Consider the following 21,127-nt stretch of genomic DNA (forward strand, 5'->3'; position numbering starts at 1 on the left):
AAGCTTCAGAGTCCAAATTTCTGCTGTAGGTGAACAGAACTCATATACAAGTTTTTGACTCAAGGCAATAGGAATGTGAGAGGCTGATGTGAACGTTTGAAGTCCACATGTTGTCAGAATTGTGGAGCAGCATTGGTAAGACCACTAAAGACAGGAAGGAGGGAACCAGGATGAAAAGAGGGAGGGGAGCAGTAGCAGGACTGCTGGTGGTTCCTGTGGCTTTGGGCAGTCTTTGGATACCCGTGGGCGGTCACGGCTCGGGCCTGGCACTTGCACAAATTCCAGTAGTCATCATCAGCACAAGCCGACCAGTCGCCTCGCAGGATAGAAAAAGCCTGTTTAGCTCCTACATGCGTCAGTTTTGGCTCCCTGCTTCATCAATGTGAGTAGGCAATTGGGACTGAAACGCTTATGGAAGAAAAGTTGGATTATTGTAATGCCGAAAGAGCCATGGAAATGAGACTTTCCTGTTCAAGTTTCTCTGAAAGGGAAGGAGGGAGAAGGGCTTCAATGAACCTATTCACCTCAAATCTCAAGGCATAGCGGGGGAAATCGGACATTTCTGAATTACTGAAGTGTAGAAAAAATGTCAAAGTAAAAAAAATTTTACTACACAACGATAAGTCTCCACAAAAACCCAGATTAATATGCACACAGCATTTTTGAAAATATTTACACAGAAGGAACATTTTCACAAATTTTCATTTAACAGCTACAAATCTCTTTAGTTTAATAAAACATTATGATAAAAAAATGCAAAGTGGGGCATGACCGTGAAGCGGAATGAAAATCTTTTGCAAATGAAAACAGCCATTCTACTGCAACCACCAACAGGTTTTCTTCCAATTCCAGAATTCCACGGGTTTTCAGCTCCATCCATCTTTCCAACATCTCCGACCAACTTCTCTCTCTCTGCTTTTGAAAGTAGCGTAGCGCGATGCTGCCGCCACCATGTCCTATCAAGGGAGGTGTGTTGAAGATGATGTGCAAATTTTAGTTTTCTTCCAGAGACATTGTTTTTCCACACTGGTCAAAAACTAAGATTTTTGTTGGAACAAACCTCCTTCCATTAATTTGCTTAGTCTCCTGTGTGCTTTATGTCAAAATGCATACAGCACTTTATGTAGTCTTTTTCTTACAACAATGGATTTATTTTTGATTGAAAATAGATTTGTGCACAACTAGTAGTTGCTCTACGGATAAAAACACGTCTTGCCCAGTTTCCATAATCTTTTCATTTTTGAAGAGCAGGTTGAACAGATCTCTTTGAGATGTTGAGTCCTAAGTATTCGTTTAGAGTACTTCAAGAACCGGATCCAAACTTCCTTCCATTTCTTGTTCAGATTCCTTTTGATCATTATTATTCTCCAACAAACCTCTGAGGCCGTTCCAGAAGTACTGTTGATATACTAAGATGAAAGCTAACTGTAGAACATTTGCTAATTAGGTAAATAAAGTTCATGGATTATGAATATTTTTGCAAGGTGCTGGTCATGTATTTTGCCTTTTGGCCTGAGTACTGTTCAAGTGCACCTCACTTGAGCAAAGTCAGCAGTAACCTGCCAGTCACCTTGTACTTTCCTGTGTTTTCCCACTTGCAGGAAGCTTTGCATAGCTGAACACCCACACTTTCCTACACAATCAAAGCCCGAGATATTTTTCACCCAAGACTGTACAATGAAAGCAGCCTCTAAGCTCTAGCTTAGAAGTTAAAATCTGGCATGAGATTTAATTTTAATTATATGATTTTAAAGGTAGGCCTTTTATTTCTTTCTTTTTTTTTAATCAACAAATGTTTTTTTTTGCTGCTGAACCACTGCAAGGACAAAATGCCCCACATGAAGTCTTTTGAATAAAGCTTTTGATACGCATTTTAAGATCAGACCAAACCAGTTTCTGACAGTTGCACAAAAAAAATAAAAAATCACCTACAGCAAGTTATCATGCCAAAACAAGTAGGGCTGATAATTCCAAGAGGTCCATTTTTAAACCTAGAGCGCTTTGTTGGTTTGCGGTGGAGGATAAGTGGGAATAGCTCACCTAAGTTTGACCACTGGCATGTGCAGAGTCAAGAGTTTGACGCAACTGTGCATCTACACATTTTTAATAAAATACAGATACACAGACTGCGAAAATGCAAAGTCAAGCAATGGGACTAGAGTCCTCTCAAACGTTTGCAAAGTTCACCTCACATTCGCATACAAACGCATGAGTAAGTCGAAGGGCGACACGAGGTTGAGACAGGCAGCTGAGTCACGCTTCCTTTAGTGCCATTTCGGCACTGTCCCACATTCCACTGAGGCAACCTCTGGAATGTGTGCACATGTTTGCACGTAAGAGCGTCAATCTGTCTGAGGGCGAAATAGACAAAAATGCATTTTATTTATTTATTTTTTTATTATTATTATTTTTTAGAGAAAATGCATATTCCGCTTTGACTGCATGGACCAGCAAGTGCTGCGCAAGCTTTGGTTGATTCCTTCTTGTCAATCTGTGTGGACATGTGCACATGACTGTGCTCTGCAGAGGATTTATCAATCGAGTCTCAAGCTGTGAGAAAGTCAACAAGGATGTAGGGCCTCTCCCAGACCATTAACACACCACGTTCAGGCTTTACGATTTGTGGAATGTCAACAAGCAGACGTTCTCTCCCTTATTCTCTTGAAATATGAGTCAGAAACCATCCTTGCCATGCAGATGCAGACTTGTATAATATTTGCTTAAATTTCCACACATTGTATTCTTATGATGGTATGTAGTTGTTTACTTTTTTTTTTTTTTTTCCACAAAGGCATGTTTGGATGTTTGGAAAGAAGATAAAAGAAAATAGCAATGGGGAAAATTTAAAGATATTGAGTCCTTGTAAAAGTTTGGACTTTTCTGTAACATGAGATAACGAAGAACATGAATGCTCTAAACCTAGACTGCAACCCATGCAAACTTTAAACAAAACATGGAATTTGTAAAATGTAGCTCCAGAGACATTTGACTTATAACCTTTAAACACAGTTTAGGTGCAAGCTAATATGAGTTGCTGTGTTTCCTCATCTTTGTCTTTTCTGCACTTTCCCCTAAATCTTCCCTTTGCTTTCTTTCATCACTTCTTCCAGGTGTCCTTTAATCTCCGACAGGTGTCCTTTTAAAAAGCCATCTTTATCACTAAAAGAGAGTTGTATTTGCGTTTATGGTCATCAAAGGACTCTGCCTCACCTTCCAGCTCAAAGAAAAACTGGTCAGGTGCCAAAATATGAAGACGCCCACATTTACAAATACACAGCAAAGCTTTTAACAGCTTTCTCTGTCAAACTGACAGACAAAAGGAAACCCTAGCCTAGATGACACACAGAGTCTACTACCTGCTGTCAAGGAGGAATTTCCAACAGATTCAGACAATGTCTGTTTGTTTCTAAAAGAGCTTCATATAGAAAAGGACATTTTTAAAGAAACAGTAAAAGACGTTTGTATATGCTTTATGGATTGCAGCAGATATTTGAAGTGCTACTTGGAAGGGGAAATTATTCTTGCCTTGGTTCAACAGGAAAAATTATCCAGTGAACATAATTTCTGCACAATACTGCACTGAACAGTTGGATTTACTTTGGTGCTGTGCAGAGTGATGAACTGATACAGTTTTGAAAGGTTTTGAGATGACAGTAAGATCTTATCGCTTATCCAGTATTTTTCAGTGCTTTAATTTGGTATGTACGCTGCTAAACAGAAGACACAATTTGTGTCATTTGCAATTTCATTTGAAAGATTTTTAAGGAGCCAATAATCATTTGTCGTGACGCCAACTTAAAATGTCTGACAGAAACATCTGCTTTGCAGTCTGTCATTTATCTCCGTTGCACACGCTGTGGGTAATGTCACCAAAACCGCAAGTTAATAGGGGTGTTGTCAAAACATTATTGTTTCGAGTCACCAGATTTCTCATACTAATATACTGATATTAGCAAGTGTGTGAACATTTTATAGATTACACGTAGAATTTATAATAAAGATCAAACTCTCACTTCTAATTCTCAAATGTAAAACAGTGCCAAGCTACAGACAATTCAATCCAAATAGGAGTTTATTTAAGTATGTCAGCAAATCTAAGTGGAATTTCTATTTAAGTGAATACACATTTATCCTCATCATAATGGCATACTGGGAACCATTTGGATATGACAAAGCTTTCTGGGGGTCTACCTTTACATATAAAGTGGTTCTCTTATGTTTGTTCACTTTCTTGGTGTTAGAAATACAAAAAAAAAATTATAAAAGAAAAAAAAAAACAAATGAAGAAGAGAGTGGGTGCAGTTTGGCTGGCTAGTTTTACTCCTCGGCTCTTCAGGTAAATTTGCAAAGCTGGAAAAAAGTATGATTTGAAAGGGAAAACAAAATGTTTTAACCCTGTGTGACCTTTTGAGCTCATGAACTTTCACATGCTTGCATGATGGGGTGAGAGGACGGTTGGGGAAGGAAGCAGGGCTGCTCCTCCTGGCAATAAGCCCTGCCCCAGAACGACAGTTCTTATCTGCTATTGCACACACACACACACACCCACACACCCCCACACACACACACACACCCACAAGTATAGACCAACTAACTCATTTTATTTTGGATTACACACTTTTCTTTACATAGGCTTGCACAGAACAGTTTTTATTCGATGATTATGTTATAAATTTAAACATTTTCTTTCCAACATGAAAAAAGTCCATGTGTATTTTTCCTAATGTAAAAACAAAATCCGTTATTAGTGTGCTCCCCCAGTGTGAAGTTCGTTAAACCACAAACTGAAATACCTAGACCAAGAACCAGAATCTTGACTTGCATGCTTCAACCACAACAGCCAGCCTGTGTTACTGTAATGGTTTGATAAGCCAACTGAAATGTGATTGCCTATTGCTCAAAAACATCTGTCAGGTGTCATTTGAGGTGATGATAAGTGGTTTAGTAAATTCCCAAAATGACTCAATGTGTAAACTGTGTGAAAACTTTGTTTGGACCATCTAAAGCTAAAAATCAAAAGTGAACGAAGCCTGTAGAGATTTCAAACTTTCTTCACTTCCTACTTTTGGGTTAAATGGCTTGGACTCGACATAATACAAGGTGGACATTTAAGTTCCCTTTCAATACTGATACATATAAAAAAAATATATATATATATATATATACAGTATATACAGTATATACAGTATATATACTGTATATACTGTATATATAAAACTTAAAATTTGTTAATGATTATCAATAAATCTTTGATTCTACAGACTTAACAGCTATATATAGTGCTGGGACATCCAAGCCTAACCAGTGAGATAGTGGAAAGAATTCCCAAACATCCTAGTTTACACAAATTTAAAATGTGAACCCTTCTCATGACCTCTGAGTTAGGAATGCTACAACTAGCCCATCAGTATTAAGTCTATTCTTAAAGAAATGTGTAAGACAAGTAGTGTGTTGATAATTTGCTTTATGGGTGAGAGTTTATTATAAGCAAAAGACATTCAAATTAATTTCAAACTGAAAGGAAACAGACAACCACCAATGCGTGAAGGCAAACATCAAGTAATCACGTGTCAGTGCTATTAAGGGAAACTCTGGGTCTTCTGGGTTCAGAAGAGGTACTTTCCAAAAGCAGGAGAATGAACACGCATAAACACTGTGAAGTTAGTGACTGTAAAGATAACTTAAACTATGATTAAAACATTAGCTTTAGTAATGCTATGATTCACTAGCCTTTTAAAATGCAGCCTATGTTGTCCAAGGGATTGCTTATAATTGGAGTCTACATTCATAAAGCTCCACAAACTGTTTTGGGGATTTAAAAAAAAATCTTAAATGGCTGAAAATGATTTGAAACTTTTTACCAAATGAAGCAAAAAATAAAAAATAAAAAATTGTGGCAAATTGCAACCAAAGCAGAATACAACATCTCTCTGAGCAATTTCCAATCCTGCAGGTCATCACATCCTCATGACTGCCCAGCAAGCCTTCATGTCAGTTTTTAACACAACGGGGTCTTTGCACAAGCTAATCCACAGCTATAGTGCCGACCACATTCATGACGACTTTGGAGGAAGGTTATTTTTGTCAAGCAAATTATTTGTGTTGGCTGAGAAATGTTTTGACCATTACACTACAGATAGACGAAGCCTACCACTGCTTCTCAAGGCTCCACAATGTCACACACTCCAAGGAGGTTCCCACAGTTAGTAATTGAGGAAAAGGCCCACTGGATCACAGGACCTCCCTCTACAATACATTGCAGTGGTTATGTGGTGTGTTTCCACATTTTTCCCCTCCTAAAGTGTGGTTAATTCCCAGAAAAAATTAGAAAAAGCAACATATCTGTTATGGTAGGAAGTAAATGTCTTTTTCCTAGTCTCACACCAAAAACAACACGCAGATGGCACCTAATGCCTGCTAAGAAGACTTAGTGAGTCCAAGATTTAACTATTTACTGTATTCTGTAACTTTATTGAATTTTTTTTAAATTTTTGTTACAATCCTGCTCATTGTGGGTGGTGACAAGATGAATAAGGGTCCTCATCTAGTCTTGTGACCAGTGGTTGAAAGAAATAGGCTTTTGTGTCATTTTGTATTTATATCCCAGGGAAATAGAACATTTTTAGGAACTCTAACAAATGCAATTTTTACATGTATTTACACTTTACTTTTCGAGTTTTTTTTAATTCATTTTAAAAGCAATATAAGATTAAACAATAATTGTGCCACCAGCAGCTTTATTGAACAATTATTCTGTAACAGAGGATTTTTTTCCTCTTCTGAATAAATGAATTTAAGTCAAAGGTTAAAGTTTTTTCTAATTGTTTTAGTGAGACTAAAGCTACACTCACACAGCAGGTCTTCATGCTCAATTCAAATTTTTGGTAAAAATAAAAAAATTTTGTGTGGTCGTTCATACTACTAATGAAATGCTACTGCATTCAGACTTCTGTGTGGATGGTTTACAACCACAAAGCAACCCGCATGCGCAGAAGAAGAAGAACGTTGGAGTCACACAGCAGCGAATTGTTTATGGAAGTAATAATGGATGCTGCCATTTATGGATCGATTTTATTCAGCAAGGAGAGCCGACAATGTCACGAGATTACAACAAGACTAAAGGAAGGCTAGTCAAAAAAGAAAGCACAGCTGTTAAAAATGGGAACCAGGAGTGGTAGGATTGTGATGTGATGCGCTTCAGTGACACAGACTTCTTTCATAAGTTCAGAATTATCAGAATTATAATTTTCAGCCATTGTTTCCGTCTGTATTTGACCATGACTAGCTTCTGCTTGTGCAGAATTATGGCATGTCCTATGGTGACGACGTAAAAGTAGGACAAAATAATTTTATTGAGACTCCAGTTGCTTTCCAAACTATTGGATATGTATCCAATTTAGTACCACCTATAGAAAGAAGCACAAATTGGGATTTTTTTTTGAAGGGGGACAGGAAGGAGGGAGGAAAATTTTGGCTTTGGTCTGTTTAGACTATCACGAAAAAGTCAAATATGGCTTCTATATGGGGAAAAAAAAAATCAGATTTGCGTTGCATTTGCTTGTTGTCCGAACATGGTCCACACAACTACTTTAAAAGGTAACATAACATATTAGGTCCTCAACAATGTAATTAATGCTCAACCTCATTAAGTAATAAATAGAGACAGTCAGTCTACAGTGTTCACCTACTGTATGTCACAAAGGGAAAACACAGGATGGCGAGAGGAGACATGGGAGGACAGCCACTCTGCTCCCAGACATTGGATTTCTGTTCAAACCATCCTGTTTTTATAAATTTTAGTTTTAGTTTATTTTTGTACTTACCTATTTTTCTTTGTTGCACATCAGTGGAACTTGATGAGGTTAAGAAAATGTTGTGCTTAGACATTTAACACGTTTTACAGAAAGTATTCCCATGTCGATGGGTCCCACGGTATTCTGGGACCTGAAGATCTAAAATTTACTCAACGGGGGCAGGTTGTGCACTGAAAACCAGTATGGGCACTTGACCAAGTTTCCAAGAAGCATGTGATTATATTGGAATAAAACTGGTTGGATTCACACAGTCTTAAAGTATTTAAAAAAACAAGCTGAATATAGCAGCTACCAATGCAGTGTAATTTGGTACTGATACAAAAAATCACTGTTTGGTGCCTTCACTCCCTCTCTTGAATTTTTTCTCCTTCTTGTAATTTTAATTTCTGCTCATCCTCTCATGAGCCTATCAGAGATATCAACACTACATACACTGGGCGGATTCCAAAGACATTTCTAGGCTTGACATTTGAGGCTTGTTGGCCGTGTTTGCTTCTGTGCACACCTCACCTCCTCCTGAACATTTCAGCGAAGATGCAGCCAACGCTCCACAGGTCCACCGGTGTAGCGTAACTGGACTGGAGCAGCACTTCAGGAGCTCTGTACCACAGCGTCACCACCTGCACCGCAAACAGCAGAAAAAACTACTGAGCCTTCATTGTAAGAGCACAAAGAGTTGAACGCTGATCGACTGCCAGCAGCATTAGGTAAATGTCATCGTCGATGCGGGCTCACACACATACACACAGAGGTAGCACACTTAAAAGCTTTTGCCTCCATCTTGGCCTTATGCAACACATGAAATCATATCTGGCAGGACATGCCTCCAGCTCTGATTTACAAGCCTCTGTTTTTTGGGGTTTTTTCACAGCAGCCAACCAGCTACACACAATGCTTTAAGCTGATTTATAAACAGACAAAAATCACATGCAGACAGAATGTATGAATTGTTGATGTGATAGACGCAGTAGAAAACGTGCAAAAACAACAAAAAAAAGCTCTTCCTGTTTTTCACCATACCTCCTGAACGCACCTGAAGTCTAACGGCAGCCATTTTGTGTCACTACACACTAAGCGTGGTTTCCAAATTTGTCCCTGAAACTCCTGGGACCTCTCAGAGTGATTGTGTGTGCAGCCTCTGCCTCTGTTAACAGCTACAGTAGGGAAAGCCTCCAGACAAAACTCAGTGACCCCTGGTAAGAGAGTGGACTGGTTCCAGGTGCTTTCCTAAACTCTGTAGTGTTTCTTTCCAACAGCATTTGGCTGCAGTTTCCCTCTTCAAGGACTGGAGAGTGCTTATCAGGATGTTAAGCTCTGAGGCAAATGCTTGTAAGAAAAAAGTGTGCAGTGTCACCCGGATACTTTTAACCTGACTGGTTTTGTTCATCCGTGACGAAACTCTAGACTGTTTTAGATCAGCACACACGCTTAAATTCTTTTGAATATATATCATGAGGTAACAACAGTTTTAAATATCCTATCTCAAAACACACTGCATTGATTTCTTTTTCATAATCAATTTATGAAACCAGTAAATACATCGTGTTACACTGAACCAACATCGTGTTGGTTCTCAACACAATGTTTTTACCGACAGCAGAAAAGTTCTCCTTTCCTGCTATCTGATCTTTGAAAGATCTAAGGTAAAGGTCCAATCCAAGTACTCAAGAGCTATAATCCTGCAACTTTTAGATGCATCTCTTCTCCAACACACCTCAAATGAACTGCTAGTTACCAGGACTCTACAGTGCTGAATGACTGCTGGTGACGGGATTCGACTATTTTATTCAGGTGTGTTTGAGCATTGATGCATCTAAAATTTGCAAATTGGTACATATGGACTTGGGCATTCTTGGACAAAGGCATTCACATTGGGAGAGGTGGGTGTTACACACTGCTTTAAAATGCATTATTGTGTATGTCTTTCCCAGGGGCAAAAAGGGGTTTTTCGACGTCAAGCAACGCAAAAAACACAACGGACTACAAAACATGCTGTTTTAAGTTGAAAATTGCTCTGAACGTCTTGCATCTCAAGTGGTCAATAAAGTTCAAACTCACATCCTTTACACCCAAATTCTCTCAAGATATCTGGTGCTCGAAGAAATAACTAAATCATTTGGTTGCACATGGTACTGAAGTACCACTACAGTAACACAGCTCTGAACAGCCAACCAGTCAGTGGCAGTGGTGTAATGGTCAGCTTTTGAAAGTGTGAGGTAGCTTTGTGGTTACAGAGTGTCATAGCGATGACGATCTGTTTGTAAAACCGGCTGGCAATGAGATTGAAGGTAAAAACATAATGTACTCAGTTGGTGGAGACAAGCTATTCTCTACCACCAAATAGCTTGGCGACTCAGAACTGTATTCTGACAGAGGTTAATGTTTGGGTCATGTTGAAGCGCACCAAGATATGAGGGACAAATAGACTTCAGTCATGAGGATTGTTTTCACCAGTTATGCTTGAAAATAAATGGAAACCCAAACAATCATAACATCGTGGACCTGTGACAAATGGCAAAGAGCTAGAGAGGTTGCCAGGGTAGCACTGGCCATCTCTGGATCCTGATTAGACACCACTAGTGGAATTTTAGTAAAAAAGTTTCTTTTTAATTGTTTGTATGACTTTGGGGGGGAAAAAAATCCACTTTACGTTTTGCAGCTGTGGTTAAGATTCATGTGAAGCTCATGGTACTTTCACGCTGCAAGAACTTAGGGAGGGTTTAGAGATAACGATGGAGCGCTCCTCTATTTTCAAGGTTCCGAAGGTCTTTGTCAACATCCTAATGAAGAGTTACAATGCTGCCAATCCGAGCCAGAAATGTTGGTTCCCAGACTCCTTGTGAGAAACCTCATTGATAAGACTAGCTTAAAAAGGTACTGACTTTCTGTCTAAGAACAGAAAGACTGAACAGACATCTTGCTGTTTTTGTTCCTGCAAGAATTAATACAATTATGTTTGAGCAAAAATCACAGATCTCTGTTTGGTAACTAACAGTGACGGTTCAGAGGGGGGAACTCTTCTATCCTTTCGATTTTATTTTTTCATTTTAAGAAATCCCAGGTGCCACCTAAGCTGATTGACAGGTCATTGCATCCAACCATGATGTCTGTCCACGATGGGGGTTGTCAGACACCGTCACAGCCTTTTAAAGGCCAAAAACTATAATACTCAAAAAATAAAAAATAAAAATAAAAAAAAAAACCTTGGAGGACAACGGGTGGTTTATGACTTGTTTCTTTGGTAAATTTATGTTGTTTATAATTTGCAAAAACATTGAGAACATAATAACAAATATTTACAAACAACTTAAATGTAAACAAAAGTTAATTTAATCTTTTTTAGAATATTTTTTCAGCTCTAGTGGCCTTTATCTCCCCAAGTGCTCTGACAGGAAGGGGGGAAAGACATGTGGCAAAGGAACCAAAGAAGGGAGATCTGCAGCTTCTATTTTTCTCCATGCGATGACCCAGTTATCTGATACCACAAGTTCAAAAAGTGTCCAAAAATATTTTATGAAACCTGCTCGTCATTGCACCCGAAATTAGACAAACAAACATCTCCACCACACCCTCCAACACAGTCCTAATCTCTTAATTAATGGGAGGATCTAAAAGTTACCAAACTAATCACAACTTTTGGAAATATTATATATATTTTTGTACAGATTTAGGTTCCAATATTTTTACTGCTTAACGAAAAACTTAAATTGATAGAATTTATGATTTATAACACACACATCCCTGCTTTTGTATTGTCTTTTTTTATGCATCATAGCATGTGCGCCTAACTTTCATCTGATTTTTACTAAAAACAAATAATTGATGTATGTGCAAGCCATTAAGTGATGATTTTTTGCTTTGGTACAATAACTTAAGATAAAAAGAAATGGTAAGATTTTTGGCTTGTGACCTCCCAACTCTAATTACTGCTGGAGGAAGGAAAACTGGCTGATCTATTACTGCCACCTTGTTTGAGATGCAGTACAGCAAAGAAAAGTTTCTTCTTTCTTAGCTTGTAGGGGTTTTGTCCTTGATGGACAGATGGCTGGTGTTCATTGCAGTCAGTTTTTACTGAACTAAAACAAGCTTTCCACTTTCCAATTTGTCTTTAATGTTATCATCTGTGTTTTCTTTTCTTTTAAAAAATATCAATAGCTTTTTCATCTTCCCAGAAACTGTTTAGTTATTACTTTGATGGGAAAGCAAATTCAAAAACTAACATGTCGTCTGGCATGACAGTTTAGAAACTGTTTCTAAACATAGGAGACTACAAATGGGTTTTAAATACCTATGTTAAATTTAAGTCTGCCACATATATGTCATGTGAAGCAGAGCTGTTTTTCTTTGGAATATCAGATTTGTGCAAATCAAAATTATCCAAAAATTGTTCAAAAAAGTAAGTGTTTAACATTTGCAATGCAGTGATGCGGAACACTGCGTGCTGACGAGTCCAATGGTCAACAGAGATCCAACAGAGTAAAAAATAAAAAATAAAAAAATTCAGTCACACTTTTTTAAAAACTGAATGACACTATTAATAGAGCCAGAGGGTGCATTTTGCAGATGGTGATACTTTCATCTCTGCTTCCTGCTTCACTGGAAACGGAGCGGAAGTTGAGGCTAGTTGGCTGAGATGCAGCGTGGGGGGTAGGCCATGTGACCAGAAACAAGACACGAGTCTAGAATGAAGACACTGATAGCAGGGGTCACTGATGAATCTTTAAACAATGAAACCTCAAAGAAAAGCATGAATGAAGTTACACCACAGTTCAAGCTACACGGTCTCATTTACATGTTATCTTTTACCGTTTATCTCCAGTTGGTTCCTTTGTTTGTTTTCTCATAGGATCTAACTTGTTGTATCAGTGGGTTATTGCAGATAATGAGACAATTCCCAGCTAAAACATGGCAGCATGTTACTGTGGTAAGAAGAGTGGGTTGGCATTTTAAAAATAAGTTTCTTCCTGCAAACTCTTGCAGCTGCAGCTCAAATGCACACGACTCGAGCACATTGCATTAATTTCACACCCAGCAGAGTCAAAAGACAGCTCTGATATGAGCACACACAAAGCCTTCTAGGAAGAACCACAGACCTAGAGCTCAGAGTATATCCGCCTCACAGTTATTCGAAAACACAGCCACAAGTGCAGATTAAGACATATATATAACCCATGCACGGGAGGCTACGGAAAGTAGATGCAAAAAGATTTAATCCAGCGTCAGATTACAACTCATCTGCTTCTCTTGAAGCAAAAATTTTTCCATTAACTACCTCAAATTTACCATAGCAGCTGGGTTTAGCTTCCCTAATAAGCTGTTCATGCTGAACCCAATACCCCATTTGTTTCAGCTAGAGTTTTAGATAATAAAACTTCTAAAATCAAACAATCACTGTGTTTGCTGCAAGAAGGAACCTTGTTTCCATAATAGAATGCAACCATAATGATGTGCAACTCCTGAACAGCTTAAAAGTTTTTTTTTTTACATGCATGTTTATAAATATTTGTGTATGCAAAGTAGCCCATTTAAGACAAGTTTAGACAGAAGCAACTTTACCACTATGTTGCATCACCTCAGCTCTCAGAGGAACTGAGATGATCAGCAGCTGTGGTTTCTAAAGCAAAATGTGTTCCCATTCATGCTTTTAGCCCTTTAGGGGCTAGTTATGAATTGTTTTGGAGGGCCACATATCAGAAAATTGAATTCTATAAATTTGCTCACGCAGATGTCTGAGAGATATTCAGACTTAATAAATTAAAGCAAACCCCTCAAAAGATGTTTATTGATTCGTTTTCCCCAAATTTGGAGGATTGAGCTATCCTCAATCTTCCAAATACATCTACTCCTCTAACTGTTCCTGTGAAACTCCCTTTGAGTCTGTAAAACACATACTGTGAGACCAAAATGCATAAAGAGCCAGCACCGAACAGCTGGTGAGCTTATAATATCCATGAATGGATTATGATCACACAGAGAGCTTCATACTCTCTGTAGGGTGCCAGAATCTTAAGTCTGTCCAAATAGGTATCTCAAACTATTATTCTCACAAGAGGTGCATAATCTGAGTCATAGCCTAAACAAACAGCTTAACAACTGTTTTCACTGAGATGATTATAACAACACATCTGTGGTACAGTGAAAAGGACATTCCCCAACTGCAATGTTCCCTTTTCTGCGTGTGTCCGTTCCCCTCCTCTTCTTCCGACCACGCTTGCATTCCTACTTCCTTAGTCTCCCTTTCTCACCCTTCTTGTTCTCTGTTCTGCTTCACATATCCCTTCGTTGCCCACTCCCGTTTTCCCTCCCTTGTATTGGCTGCATGAAAGCGGATACAGGCTCCTGCATACAGCATGCTCTAGATGAGTCATAGACAGAGAGAGCGGCGGCCTTAAAAAAGGAAAAGTTAAAGTGTTTTGCATTTGAGGCTGCTGCTTTGCATTCTGTAGTCTCCCTTTTTGTCTGTCAGACGTCCCTGCTCCCTTTGGCATGGTAACTGAAAGCTAAAGAGAGGTCAAATGAAGGCAAGTGAGAAAAATAAAAAAGCAGCAAAGAGGTTAGACTGAGAGAAAGAGTGTGTGAGGGCTGACTCCAGATTAAAAGGACAACATTCTGTGAATTCCTTTCTGCTGAGAGCATCCTCCCGCTCACCACCAGGACGATCTTCCACAGCCTGCACTGCTGTTCTCTCATTCCCGCACCCCATGACAGAGGAAATGGCTTCTCCTGCCCCACAGGACCTCCAGACCTCCAGGGCCAGACCTCCAAGTTTGCCTGCTTTGCAACATCCGGGATTTTGCTACAAGAGCCCCGTGCAAGCACAATGGGCTGGTATGACAATAGGACGCATGAGTGAGAGTGAGCAGGGGCGTTTGGCTGGTGTTATGTGTGAGGGCTTGCACGTGACTTGGAGAGCACCTGCTTTTTGCCTGGATGAATGTGTTTCATTGCCAAGTGGTATCTGGAAGTGTATGAAAGTTATTTGCACCATGTGTTTGAAGATTAACGTTAGCACATAACAATCTGCACTTCCTTTTTTTTTCTTTAATAAAGTCTGACCTTTTTTTTTAAAATTCATTTTGCAATGTATTTTCTACACTCCCTTGGATCAAGGATTGTAGCAACAACTCAAGTACTCCTCAATTTCTTTTGGATTTGTCAAGACTTTTGATCTGCATGCAGAAAGACCAAAGGAAGAAAATAAATTGCATAACTTTTGAAGACTCTTTTGTGAGGTCAGTCCTGCTCAGATTAGGATCAGTAGAAGTTGAAAAGTGGCAAAGATTTAATGACTAAATTAACAAGTAAGTCCTAAAAAAAGCTTTTTCATTTAAAAAAAAATCTTTTACAAAAAGACTGAGAAATGTGATATGTTTTAATTAGTTATGTTAAGGCCTGAGGCTCAAGTTCTAAATAAGAAACAAAGTGGACTGCGCTGTCCTGGTCCGAGGTCAGAATCTTTCTCACATATCTCTATTTTTTCAATGGAGTGGCAGGTAAAGATAAGAAATAATGTTCCCACTGGAATAAAATACTATTTTATCTTACAATTCTTGTCATATATAGTTGTTGAAAAGGTAACAAAAATGTTTTTATTTTAATTAAGCAAAAAATAAAACAGTAGAAAATGTGGGATTAAATCATTGCTACCAAAATATTTTCAGCTGTTGAAAATGACGAAGGCCACATACTTTGACCCCCATGACATTATCCCCCCTTAAAGCTCAGATCTATTGAGAAGGACCCTTTAAGTGACCTGATGTGATTAGGATGACTGAAGCTTAGGGCCACAGCGCTGAGGTTGGTGGAGTTTGGCAGGGGGCCCATGTTTACATTCCCCCTGAGGAAACCAAGGATGAAAAAACACCACTGGACACAGACCCACACACGCACACACTCAGAAAGTGTTTTATACGTCCTAGACGTTAAAATGACCAATGCACATCATGATCAGTTTCAATCCCTACCTAAAAGGAAAGCCAAGTTCAGGAAACGTGATCCTTTCCTTATCCCCTCAGCTGGTTTATGACAACATTCCTGAAAGCGATCCATCACTAATTAAACCCTTCCTCTCTGAATCTCAGAAGGATACAAAGCATGAATGCGGGCATTACATAGAGGGAAAGCGGATGTCCTAATAATAAGTATAAAACCGAATTCAGAGCACGGCAGAACAGAGGCTGTGATGTTGTGTCTCCAGAGAGGCCCGAAGCTCCAGCAGTCAGCCATGCTGTAAACACCATTATTTCATCCCCTCGCTCACTTTCCTCACTTACTTTTACTTGTTCTGTACAAAAAAAAGAACAAAAAAAGACAATCAATAGCTCTAATAATGTCACCTCCCCAGGCCAGGAAAAAGACTGACAATATAAGATGGAGGCTGGGTGGTGGAGGGGATAGATGGAGACCAGGGGCTGCTGGGGGGAGCACGAGAAGGAAAAGTGCAAGAGCAGCACACAGACTGTATACAGTAAAACAGGAAAAAAAAAAGGGGGGAGCACTGCAACTGTTGCCAAAGTATGCACAGCTTACAGGAATGCAGCACGGGGCCCTCAGCGAATGAAACAAAGACAGCACAGTAAGTGGCTCTCTCTCCCCGGTGCTACCACATCCGCACATCATTAGCTGGAAAATTCCTGATATATGCTGTAATTTCTTCTCTTTTTCTCCTCCTATTCCCCTTTCTGATGCTGGTACAGACTGGGCTGTAACATCCAGGTGACCATGTGCACACGCAGCTCATGCACACCAACGCAGCGCCCCGACTGTCTTGGAGGACAGCCCAGACACCGCGACCAATGAATACATTATAGGGAATTGTAAAAATGATGTGTGCATGAGGGTGTGCTGCTGAACAGAAGTGTAACATAACTCACTACATGTGTTTCTGCAAAGTTAAAAAAAAAAAAAAGAGAGAGAGAGAGAGAGCTGTCAGTCCCTTTTAAGAGTATTGACACCTCTGAACTTTTCCCCGTTACCACCACAAATATTGTATTTTATTAGCCTTTAAAGAGACCGACTAAGTGGTGCACAGTTATGAAGTGGAGAGAAAATGCTTTTCTTTACAACTAAAATTCAGAAATGTGTGGTGAGAATTTTTAGTAAGCTCGTCTGAGTGAATATGAATCATTTCCTCTAGCTGCAGCTACAGCTTTAAGTCTTTTGTGTCTTTTATGTCTCCACCAGCTTTGCACACCTAGAGACAGTAATCTATGGCAGTCCTCACAAAATAACTCAAGCTCAGTCACACTGGCCTTTGACTGGGTCCTTCTAACACTTGAGTAACATTCAATCACAATGTATTTATAAAGCAATAATGATATTAATAATTAATATAAAGCAAAATGTTTTTTCAAAAGTAAACTGTGAGGTGAAATCCCCCCCCCCCCCCCCCCCCCCCGTCTGAAGTCTCTTAACAGCTTTTAGCTGCAAAACCGTTCCCACAGCATGATACAGCCACCACCATGTTTTCTAGAGCAGATGGTCTATTTGGTATGAGATGTAATGCAAAATTTCTAAAAGCACCTGCTCTGGTTGTCTTGTAATAGCGGTTTTCCTCTTGCCACTCTTCCAGTGAAGCCAGATCTGTAAGCTGCAAATATTTGACCCTTCAGTAGATGCTCCCACCTGACCAAGGAATCTCTTCAGCTGCTCAAATCACACATCTTAGCTGCCTGTCCTCTAAGTTTACTCTGACAGCAATGACTGATGTAGGTTTGCAGTTGAGCCATACTTTTTGCATTATTTAATTATGGACCAAACAGCTCTGTGTGAAACTCAGATTTAGTTTAGTTACTAACTAAACCACTCAAGCATCTCCCTACGCTGGTTTGAAATTAAATCAGACCCAGTTGGACCATTAACTATGTAATCCTGAAGACAACTGGCTGCATTGGATTTTACTTAAAGACATCAGAGAAAAGGTGCGTGACTACAAATGTGTACTGGACTCTATGGATTTTTATTTATAAAGTAAATTGTGAAAATTACATAAAACAAAAAAATGAAAAAAATAAATAAATAAAAACCCAAAAAACTTCCAAGCGTTTGGAAATACTTTTGCAAAGCACAGTATGTCTGATCATATGTACGTGAACTTTGCGCATGTTTGCTAATGTCAAGCTGAGGCCACTCGCTTTGCTCCAGTCGACTGCAGTCAAAGCACTGAGGATTGACTTTTCCTTTTTTCCCATATGGAGCCGTTTGAGGAGATATCTAAACATTCCCAGAGTGAGCTGCACGTGCTCTTCTGCGTGCAGTGCAAGGGTTTTCCCCACCTCCATCTCCCTGCTGCTGCCTGCTTTCCTGTCTTTCTCTCTGCCCTGAGCATCAGGACAACTATTCAGCTTATCCAGGCTCACCATTGCAGACTTGATTCGCTTTCATCTGTCAGAACCGCCGATCGCTAAAGGGGCGATAGATAAATGTATTGCAAAAGCGATGAGCTGTAAAAACATCCTAGACACAACAATGCTCCTAATCAGCATAACTTTTAGGATGAACTTAACGCTGGACAGGTGAGAACACATCAATCTGCACTGCTGTAATGAGCCGACAGTCTGCGACTGCAAAGTCAAACAAGTAAATGTTGTAAGAGCAAAAATAACAATCTATACTGCACAGAGTGAGACTGCCTCTCTTGGGTTGTAAAAGCCTGTCTGCTGTTTAAGCGCAGGCAGGAAATCTGGTTTCAATTTGTTTAATGTCGTCTGAGATATGGGTGTCTTATTCTGGTAAGAGCAGTGGGAGGGCTGTGAGCAGAAGGAACCAAAGGGGGGAAGCTTTGGGAAAATACCTTTAATCAGGTAACAATTTCACTCCTCTGCATAAGACTCAGACAACTAAAGTTTACAGGAAATCAGCAGTGGGACAGTACAGATCTGAGTGATGCTTACAAAAACAGTGATAATTAATGGTTCATTTGATCACATTTAAGTCGGCCTCATTTTAGTCAAAGCTCAAAAAGCTTTAGCTTGAAGAGTGTTGAAATTCCCTTTGGCTTTTGAGTCACATAGGACTTTAGATGAGTAAAGAAGAAAGACAAAAAAGAAAACTTTCTGAGTTTATCTAGCCTGGAAACGTAACCCCTTCATTCTTTTTACTGTGAATACATAAATAACATAAATAAGAGTCTGACGAAAATAGCCAACACACAAAATTGATGGCATTCCCCTTGAGATTTCCCAAATCTAATTTGACAAGCGACCACATGCGCATGACGTGCACGGGAGTGCAAACTAATGAGATTCATGGGACCTTCCACTTCATATCACAATAATTTCAAGTGTTCAAATTGTGTGGATGGACCACCCATGGGTAACATAATGGAGTTTATCTTTTGAACACAGCACCTCACCTGACCTCTAATCCTGTGTCACCTTAAGATCCGAGGATGTTTCCTTTCCTAACTGAACGTCTTCTAACAGGAAGAGCTTTCCTAAATGGACCACAGCTTCTTTTTATTAACTTTCTTATAAAATGTATCGATTATTTTTCTGCTCACTGATACAAGTGAAAATGGTGACTTTGTTATATACAGCAGACCTACTTTGCTTACATTACCATTATATTCCCCTTTTTTAATTAAGTGTGCACTGTCTGTAGGGTTTTTGCTTCCTTTTCAAGAAGTATGGAGATTGGTTGTGGGATTCTGACACACAAAGAAGCTTTGATTTAAACTGGGACTTTAACATATTAGATCAGTCATGAAATTATTATGTTGTAAAATATAAACATAAGGACATCCGTTGCTTTCTGTCGTCTCTGTCATCTACTGCAGTGGGGCTTCATTCAAAAAGCTAGAAATATTTTTGCCATTCAAAGCATTAATTCCTTGCACTTGGAATATAATAGTAAAAATATTCTGAACAGATTTTTTGACATTAACATTACAGTTTATTAAATTTGCAGCATATTTGGTAGAGCTTAACCTAAGACATTCAATTGTAGCTTCTGCTTGATATTTAAACTTGTTGTTCTGCTGGCGGGTAAATCTTTACCCTTGTCTCAAGCATTTTGTAGGCTCTACATTTCCTCCAGGGTTTAAGTTTGATCAGGCCATCTTCTCATTAATTATGATTAGTGGAAGAAAATACCTTTCTCATAGCCTACCACAGGTATGAAACATGTTGGCTACATCTTTTGCATGTGGACTAAGACCTTTACTATCTTTAGCAAGTTACAAATGGAGGTTCCTGTGTCATTATTCCCACAATGTCTTTTCTTTATTTACCACTTTGCTATAAAAGGTCACATTTGTGGAAAGCACGGCTAATAATAGCCCCTGTCAACAGATTATCCCAGCTGAGCTGTGGATCTATGGAGCTCCTCTAGAATGATCATGGCCTAATGGGTTTCCCTGAATAATGCTCTTTTTGTCATTTTCATAAGGTGTTCACACCTTGGCATGTTGAAAGCCTATTTTGGCTTTAAACTTGTCCAAAACTTTAATTTAATGTGTATCAAAATAGAGGGAGGCGGGGGGAGAAAACTCTGATACAGCTAAAAAAATCTGAATGATTTATAAAAGATTTTAAAAACTGTATATAATTTTCTTTATTTCAATTCACAGTAGTGCTCTACTTTGCATTTATATACATAAAAAACTAGAAAAAAAGAAGCTTTGTGATTTTAACTTTAAAAATTTTAAGGGGTGTGAGTATTTTCGGCATCACAAAAATAATATGGAAACTGAGTAAGAAAAAAATCTTTGCAAATTTGCTTCAAAATAATCAATCAGGTTTTCTACACAGACAAGGATCATTCTGTAACTAGCATTACAGAATGTACGTTACAAATATATTTACAAATATATTTATATGAATATTGTTCGATCTAACACATAATTTTCTGATGTAGTTGTTATGACTGTTTAACAATTTTGAGAGAGATAAGTTAATCAAACTCACGTGCAACATAATTAAGTGAGCAAGGATTTTACTGGACAGCTTTAGGTGAGCCAAAAGATCCAAAACAGTCATACTGTGGCCAATGACATAACAACCGTTAGACGATTGGATAGTTGTCGTTTAGGTAATGCTTTGATCAAATGCGCAAAGATGAAACAGATTTTCTTATGCCAACTGTAAAAAAATTTAAACGTTGCAAATTTTTAAGGGAAACTGAATATCAGTGGTCCAATAAGAAATAAATCAAACCACTGCAACACACCAGCATCAGTTAACTCATCCAGTTCTTTTCTCTGCCCGTCATTCAGAGCCATACAAAGAGCCTGTAGCCAGCATAGGGTCACAAAAAAACCAGCAACAAAACAACAATCCCACAGGGACTGTCGGGGCAGCCTAATCTGGACCTCA

At 38.9% G+C, this 21,127-nt stretch overlaps 1 protein-coding gene across 2 annotated transcripts in view; it reads right to left on the reverse strand.

The window, feature by feature from the left end:
- The window catches only part of cdk6 (cyclin dependent kinase 6), a 43,521-nt gene that overhangs the window by 4,023 nt on the left and 18,371 nt on the right, over positions 1-21,127 (reverse strand). For both annotated transcript variants that reach the window (XM_032580320.1, XM_032580321.1), the window contains one exon: positions 8,325-8,434. In XM_032580320.1, the coding sequence (XP_032436211.1) occupies positions 8,325-8,434 (110 nt within the window). The remainder of the gene's footprint in view (positions 1-8,324; positions 8,435-21,127) is intronic.

The sequence above is a fragment of the Xiphophorus hellerii genome, chromosome 13, assembly GCF_003331165.1.
Source record: "Xiphophorus hellerii strain 12219 chromosome 13, Xiphophorus_hellerii-4.1, whole genome shotgun sequence".
Taxonomy (NCBI): Eukaryota; Metazoa; Chordata; class Actinopteri; order Cyprinodontiformes; family Poeciliidae; genus Xiphophorus; species Xiphophorus hellerii.